This window comes from Triticum urartu, chromosome 3 (assembly GCF_003073215.2).
Source record: "Triticum urartu cultivar G1812 chromosome 3, Tu2.1, whole genome shotgun sequence".
NCBI classification, from domain to species: Eukaryota; Viridiplantae; Streptophyta; class Magnoliopsida; order Poales; family Poaceae; genus Triticum; species Triticum urartu.
The window spans coordinates 558,496,166-558,504,377 of record NC_053024.1 but is presented as its reverse complement, the minus strand read 5'-3'; the positions used below and the strand labels follow the sequence as shown (position 1 = coordinate 558,504,377).

Genomic DNA, 8,212 nt, shown 5'->3' with positions numbered 1-8,212 from the left:
CTGGGCGTTGCACTGCACAGTGTGGCGCCTCGGTGCTAGGCGCTGCATGGGCTGTAGCTTGCAAACAGAGTGTTTGCTCTCTGTTTAGCTCAGTCCATGTGTGCAACGCCTCAGCTCTAGGCGTCACACTGTATAGTGCAGCGCCTAGGAGGCATTGCACACTGGCTGGCACTGTAGAGTGTGGCGCCTCGGTGCGAGGCGCTGCAGTGTGCTAGGCGCTGCATGGGCTGTAGCTTGCAAACAGAATCATTATCAGGTAGAGATGAGGAAGGGAGAGGGGGACTTGGTGCACCCAGAGGGTGATTGTCATGGTTCAGAGTTCAATGTGGTTGAGCAGGGAGTTGAGGTCACCCTCGAGGATCCAGACCAGTTCAAACATGTCGAGACTGCCAATGTGAATGATCAAGATGAGGGCTTTAATGGTGAAGCTAATGAAGATCAAGTTGAACATTATTAAGACAACAAGTGCAACATAGAGGATCAAGTTCAACATTGCTAAGACGTCAACTCCAAGTTCAACATAACTAAGACATACAAAGAGGATCAAGTTCAACATAGAGCTACCACAATTCAACATAACTAAGACATACAAAGAGGATCAAGTTCAACATAGAGCTACCACAAATAAAGGACTATGGTTGGCTCCTAAGAAGAGCTAGTTCCTTGAGCGCTTTTTGGCTGCCCCCCCCTCTTGCTGGCTAACTTCTTGACCTTCCTAGGAAGAGGAACACGCTCCCGCTCTGGCTCCGGTTCCTCCACGTCATCGACATCGTCATCCAAATAGTCATCCAAAGCCGCCATCCGCGAGGTGCCGACCGTCCTTTTGCCTCTTTCGGTGAAGTCTTCAGGTGTGTACTTGTTGATTCCCTTTCTAGGCTTTAGTATGTATGCAGACCTAACCTGGTACGCCCCCAAGGTCATATCATCATCAGCAACCTATGCATCAACAAAAGATATGGAAAGACCGTGTGTGAGGATATAGTTAGCAATGCATCAACAATTGGATATATATGCTCATGCCATACCTCTTGGGTGACCACACCCACATCCTCATCCTCCAAATGATCACCATGGCTCTGGCCCGAAGCAGGATCTGATGGTGTCGCCGACCTAGACCGTTCTGGTGATACATACTCGGGGTCACGACAACCAAAAAGGTTTGATAGCCGCCTTAACTTTTGGCCCTGGCGCTGCAACATGTACAAGTGAATGAGACATCGAACGTAGCAACACATGTTAAGTGCTAGTTTGAAGGAGATGTGAACCTTGATGAATGCTCGAAGTGCACCTTCTCCATCGCTTTTGCCAGCCGGGGTTGTTTCAAGAATAGTCTCGGTCTCATCAGCTGCTTTCTTGATCTGGGCACGCTATGAACAGAAATGGTATTAACGTGTTAGGCAAGCGAAGATGTGAATAGTGTGAATGAAAAGCAAAGAGGGCAAATACCACAAAGTTCATCATTGGAGCTGAAGGGATCACTGAGTTGCCTTTCCTGACTAATGCGTTGTACTGGTGTTGGGCTACCTCATCAAAAACAGTGGGTTCTTCCAAAATCTCCTCAGCATACGCCGGCTTGCATACCTCCACACGGGTACTTGCAAGAAACCATGTGAGATAGTTGTTGAACGCTACAGGGTAGTGCTCATGAAGCTGGACTCCTTTTCCAGCCCTAGCTTGCTCCACACTAAGCGCAAACTGTACGACATACTTTCTCTGATGCTTGGCCCAATCCTTAATCTTCCGCTGCCTTTTCCTATCCAACCTGCAAGTTAGAAACATAATATTAGTAGCATCGAAACTGCCGAGAAGCTGCTAAGTACTCAAGGTTAATTATATCTTACGCGTGTAGCAACTTGTCCGTGTCCTCCCACTCCGGCGGATGTGCCTGGAACAAACCAAACTGACGGCGCACTCGATGTGGGAGGTGAAGCTCAACCGCCCAGTTGCATATGAGTGGGCACCGCATACGCCAGAGATCCCTATCCCTAGTGCACATCGGACTCAGCCTGAACTCTAAAGGGTTACCAAAACTATCTCCTGTTCCATACGGCTCACATATCACCTGCAAAATGGGATAGAATGCAAAATTGATATCGAGTTGCAATAGAAGCATCATAATCACTTATGCCATGTCAATTCACCTTCTCAGGCGTGATCGCGTCAAGCTCACTCTGGTACAACTTGTACATGACCGAGGGATCATCTGTCGTCTCATTTTTCACATCCCACTTGTAAGCCCAAGTGGGTAGTCGTAGTAGGTCGCCTTTGTCGTCCCAATCATTGTACTTCACCTTCTTCGGACGTCCAACCAACAAACGCTCCCAGCTCCATATGAAAAGTGCGAGCAAACAACCACCAATACCTCCAGATGACCTACAACAGGCTTCGTCCAACTGCACATAAAAGAGAACATGGTTCAATTAAGAGCAAGATCGCATTCATAATGTAGCAATAAAGTGAAAAAGAAACAACTTCACACCTGTCTATACAAGTAAGCCAGTGTCGCCGAACCCCAACTCCATTTGCTATCGAAGACGGTCAACGCCTTCAGCCACATCCATGGAGCATTCTTGCCTGTGCCATCAGCAAACATAGTCCTGGATATCACATACCACATGTAGACACGAGCATATATCTTGACTGTGTCCTCATCAGCTTTCCGGTGGGCAAGTACCAAAGTGCTCAGTAATCCACGTGAAAGTAGCATCGGCTGCGACTCTTTCCTTCTTCTTGTTTTCTGCTGGTGGTTCCGGAGGCTCCGGAGGAACCATACCGATAAGGGCATGCATCTGCGCGCGCCACCCATCGAAGTCGGTGCTCATACATAGAGGATTCCCATCGATAGGAAGACCGATGATCATAGCAATATCCTGGAGCGTCACTGTCATCTCCCCAGTCCGTAGATGGAAACTATGTGTCTCCGGCCGCCAATGATCAATAAGCGCGGTGAGTGCTGGAGCATTGTTGGGTGGCGTCGACCGTCTGACCATATGAATGAAAGGGAGAAGTCCTGTCTCCCTTACATACGGTGTGTATCGCTCATCATAGCGCATCCACCCAAGGGTGACCCCGTGAGAACGAAGCTTCAAAGGTGCAAGCGCCTACAAACAAACAATTCATAACATTACATATGGGGCATTTGTGTTTGAAATAAATACGAAATTCATAAAACAGGCCACTTTCATTATTACGCGCTGCTCCACCGCCATAGCGTACGACCGGTGTTGTTTGTCCCAGTGATCATCGAGAAGCCAAACCATCCTAACAATTTTGAAAGAAAGCTTTCTTGTCAACACGATTATCTTTTCAATACAAATAAACTAAAATACGCCTACTAGATGCAAAATACAAAGCATATGTATCCAAACCATTCTTGCCAATACAAATGTAATTTCAATAAACTAAACTAAGCCTACCTCATGCAAGATTCAATACAAATATCTTTTCCATATAAATAAAATGTCAACCTATGTATCCAAACTATATAAATAACATGTCAACCTATGTATCCAAACCACATTCTAGTCTAACAAGGGTTTCCCAAATCTAATACATGCAAGATTCAAACAAAAATTCCCTAAATCTAATACACACAAGATTCAAACAAGGGTTCCTCAAATCTCCGAAATAGCATACATTCTATGGATAGAAAGAAGGGGATCGGAGAAAAGTACCTTCTAGGATGGATTGGTGAAGGAATCCACGGGCCAAATCGTCAGATTTGAAGATTTTTTAAGAGGGGATTGAGAGGGGGAGAGGAGGAAGCCGCCGGCCGCCTGTTCTGTAACTCCTCTGGAACGAATGGGTGGGGTGGGGGGGGGCGGCTGGCATCTAAGTCACAGTGCAGCGCCTGCGGTCCGGGCGCTGCACATTACGGTGCAGCGCCTAGCTCTGAGGCGCTGCACTGCTGGGTGCGGGCCCAGGGGCTGCCACGGTGGACTGAGGTGCAACGCCCCCGAGCTAGGCGCTGCACTGTAGGGTGGGGCGCCTGCGTGGCGGGCGCTACACAAAAGGGTCAGTGCTGTGAAATAGTTTCACGAGCAGTTCATTTTGTGAATTGATTTCGTCCACAGGTTAAAATAGTCAAAATTGCCCTGGTGATACTCCTACCACGAATACTACTTGGAGACCTGTACTTGCTCACGTGAGCTCTCAATAAAAAAAATGCCCCGACCCAGAAGCAGGATACAGCGACGACGCGGACTCAACCTCTACGTTCACGCACTTGCCTGCGAATCATCCCTGTCGCGCCGCCCCGCCTCCGCTGGCTCGTTGGGGGCCAGTCTTCTACCATGGCCGAATCACCCGAGACACCGCACGGTCTCGTCGCTGAGTCGCCGGGCTCCGCTGCGGCTCCACCTTGCATCGCCTCCATTGGTCCGCTGCCGCGGCCCGTCCCCGCCGATGCGGCGCAGAGTCGTCTTCACCACGCCGCCGGAGAGCCATCTTTGCACTGCCCTTGAGATGCCGCGCCTCGGGAGAAGGCCCCTCGTGACCCCCCCGGCTCGTCCATACCTCTGCCGCTCGAGCGGCCAGTCGCGGCATCGGCCATCTCAGTAGCTTCAACCCGCCGCCGGCTCGCCGAGCCTGAGCCACCACCGCGGTACCCTCACTGAGCTGCCTTGGCCTGCTCAACTTTACAGCGGGACGCCCATGCCGGAGTTGCCCGTTTCTGAGGCGCCGCCGCCTTTGTTTTTGCCTCCGCTCTGAGCCGCCATGGCCTCGCCGCCGCTGAGAGCTGCCTCTGTGGCAAGTCACCATCGCCCTTTTTTGCTACAGTCGTCGACGGATTTTTTGCTTTGGCCGAGCTGCAGTTGCGGTCTCGTTTTCGTTGCTCGCGCTTCAAGTCGCTATAGCCTGGGTCTCATGGTGTTGTCTAAATCTCAAGACACCTCGCTTCCTCTGCAAGTTGTCACCGCTGGCCGTACCAAGCATGCCTCGCCCTAATTTTCCGTCGGACAATTTTTGCGACCGATCTGACACAGCAGGGGCGAGTTGCTCGAACGCTAGCCTCAGGTGGATTTCAAAAAGTTGCGGAGGCCAGGAGATCAGCAAGGAAAAGCATGTACTCATATCACCAATGCAAAGGACAACAGTGGCTCTCACATCAATAATCTAAGCGGGCACAAGACTAATTGGTTATTTGGCTTCCGTAAAGACAAAACCAGCCGCTCTGGGTACTAGTGTTTGGAGACAATGAAACGGGGTCGACAAAATCGGAGTACCAAGCAAGAGGGAAGATGATTTCCTTTTAAAAAAAGGTCGAATTGTGATGTCCACAGTTGGGTTCAACTTCTGAGCCAGTAGGAGACAAGAAATCGGATAGATGTGTCCCTGGTGTTTGCAAGATCAGATAAGTTAAAAAAAGAGGAGGGCCGCGGTTGATTTCTAACTCCACCGCAGGCATTGTCAACCCTTCGACTGATATTTTCTGACAAATATATCTAGACAATTATTCACTGCAAGAGCAATTAAATATTATCAAAAGATTTTTTCAAGGTCGCGTCTACATCTGCACTACGTCAAATTGCTCACTGGACACGCGCAAGACACCGTCCCTGCAGCCCGTCTACTTCGACTCGTCGGGACTGTGCCTGCAATTGCCTCGCCTGACCATGCTGGCTTGCAACGCCGTTGCCGGCTCATCTGTCTGCTCCTGCGGCCGGCTCAGCCGTGATTGATTTCCGCGTCACTGTGGTGATCATCAACTCCATGGCGGATAATTTCCGGCCTAACATATCAGGTGATATCCATCTAAGGTCTATTTTTATTAGCACATATTGTTTTTGTCAAGGAACAATTACTCTGACTTGTGATATTTTTGAGGCAGGACAATTATTCACTACATCAACACGACGTGGTTGATTCGCCCGTCCGCACGGCTTACCGTGCCTGCGATTGACTCGCCCGTCCGCGCCGGCTTACAACACCGCGGCCGATTCATCTATCTGAGCCGCCTCTAATGCTACGGTAGTTTTTGCCGTCCGTCTCTCACGGCCTGGTCTACATCAACATACCGGGCCGCACCTATCTGCATGAGTTGTTTATTGAGTATGAGCAAGTCATAGCTTGGGTAGCAACAAAATGGAGGCAAATTATCATATACTATCAACCGCCGCCTGCACTGGGTGGCTCAATGGGCAAGCACACAAGTCGTCGCCACTACAGTTTGGTTAACTTCAAATGGCCAGTTGGAAGGAACCATTGGCTGAGTTGCTGACACGGCTCATACGGGATCATTTATAACCCGCCGTAGTCACCTCAACCTTTTGTGGATTCACATCGGGCTATCAACACCAATGATATACAACTTATGTCGGTTTATATCACGGTAAAATATGGAGAATCTCAAGCCAACTCCTCGAGTCACCTTGAGACTCGGGGGCTACGATGACATGACTCAGCAAATCTTGCCAGTTTCAGAAAATTTAAGAACCGCAGGACGATGGAGGGAAAGATAACCCGGTCCCAGAGGCTACTGTTATATTGATGAAAATTTAAAGGCCGTCAGAAAATTTCCGTCTTAGAAAGTATATGACAGTTACAAAATCCCGGCTCAATGAAGAAGTTCCGGGTCATCACAAAGGATTCCGCTTTAAAATCCGGCTCAAGGGAAGTCAGTTTCACTGAAGCTCTCAAATATCCGGTTTACAATCCGGTTCAAGGGAAATCGGTCTCCCACAAAGTTCTGAAGCTCTCAAATCCGGTTTAAGAATTTCCGGTTCAAAAAGAATTAATTTCTCGCAAGTTCGAGTTTAAAGGCTGTCGGAAAAATTCCGGCTGAAAATGAAGATTCCGGTTTAAAATTTGGTTCAAGGGAAAGATGTCTCCCATAAAGCGTTGAAGCTCTCAAATATCCGGTTTAACATCTGGTTCAAGAAGAAGTTATCTCTTGCAAAAAATTAAAGATTTCCAAAGAGAACTTGCTGCCATGATGCGCGGTTCAAACATGGGCATCCTGCCTTATTGGTTTATCATATTATTGATCACATGGGGGCTTCTGTTTATAAAGCGGAGTTCTGATTACATATTGATCCTGCTATCAAAGCCAATATTATCATAAGGGGCCAAAGAGAGTTTGTTGCACATCACAACTCAAACATAGGCACCCGATGAGCACAGCTCAGAAATATATCACTTGGGGGCTTGGTCGTATTCAAACCATAGCTACACCTCTTGATCGGCGTAAGGCCACCAAGGAAGTTACTTGGGAGCTCTTTGCTTCGCATCGAACTAAGAGTCTGCACCCTTGTAATAGGCTATCAAGCCCGGCTTGGAAGCCTGGTGTTCGCACCTAAAACCCCGGATTAACCTGCCTTCTTTAAGTAAGTCACTCCGCCCAGGTAAACCTGGTACGACCCGCGAACGTTTGACAGTCAATCTCATAGACCCTGAACTTGTCAAAGTTAAAACGTGATTGGTTAAAGATTGAGGTTCATCTTAAGAGGCTTTGTGAAATGGTTAATTTAGTGGCCTGGCAGCCCATGAAAAGCCTCGATTTGGAGCCTGGCAGCCCATAAAAAGCCTCGGCTACAAGTTTTCACATGCTTTCATTTGCCAAGTTTTTTCTCCTTTGATGAGATTTATAACATCTTATGATAAACTGGCATCCTTGACCCGGCTTTGCTTTCAACTAAAAAGTTGTCAGTGCATGATCAATTCTAATCCGGCGTTCTTTAACCCGGTCTGGTTTTGACTAACAAGTCGCCAGTGTTATAAGGAAAATCCGGTGTTTATTATATCCCGGTACGGCTTATTATCATAATCCGGCAAATTAAGGAAGGAGTTCTCAAATACTCAAGATTGGGGTTACCACCCTCACTGCAATAATTGGTTAAACCAATGAGGTGATCCAATGTCACAGGTATCATCTATGTCATATTTGATTATCTTCAATTACAGCTTTGGTTATAAACCCTGGCTATTTATATGGGCATTATGACCCGCCCTACGGTAAACCACCAAGGATTCTTGTGATCTACTTGTGTGCAAGATAAGAATGCATTCGGGTGGCTACCCACCCTGGCTTTCGATGTTAAGTCGCCAGGGCATATGTTATTTCAATTTGTGCAGGATTTGCAGAATTATGACATATAAATTCAAGCCTATCATCCAAATTGATGCTTCAAAAGGGTTATCCATTTTGGATTTTCTCAAAGGCTATCAGCCGCCGGGTTATAAAAATTCCGGCTTACAATGAATGCACATTAAG

General features: G+C 47.9%; 1 protein-coding gene across 1 annotated transcript; it reads right to left on the bottom strand.

Annotated features, from left to right (window-relative positions):
* Nucleotides 1–645: 645 nt before the first annotated feature.
* LOC125546951 lies at nt 646–1,626 on the bottom strand. The gene is made up of 4 exons (XM_048711034.1): nt 1,447–1,626; nt 1,266–1,367; nt 1,026–1,190; nt 646–936 (listed from the first exon to the last, which is right to left on the bottom strand). Exons 1-4 carry the CDS (start codon nt 1,459–1,461, stop codon nt 646–648), a joined length of 573 nt encoding a protein of 190 aa, XP_048566991.1. The 5' UTR covers nt 1,462–1,626.
* Between the last annotated feature and the right edge of the window lie 6,586 nt (nt 1,627–8,212).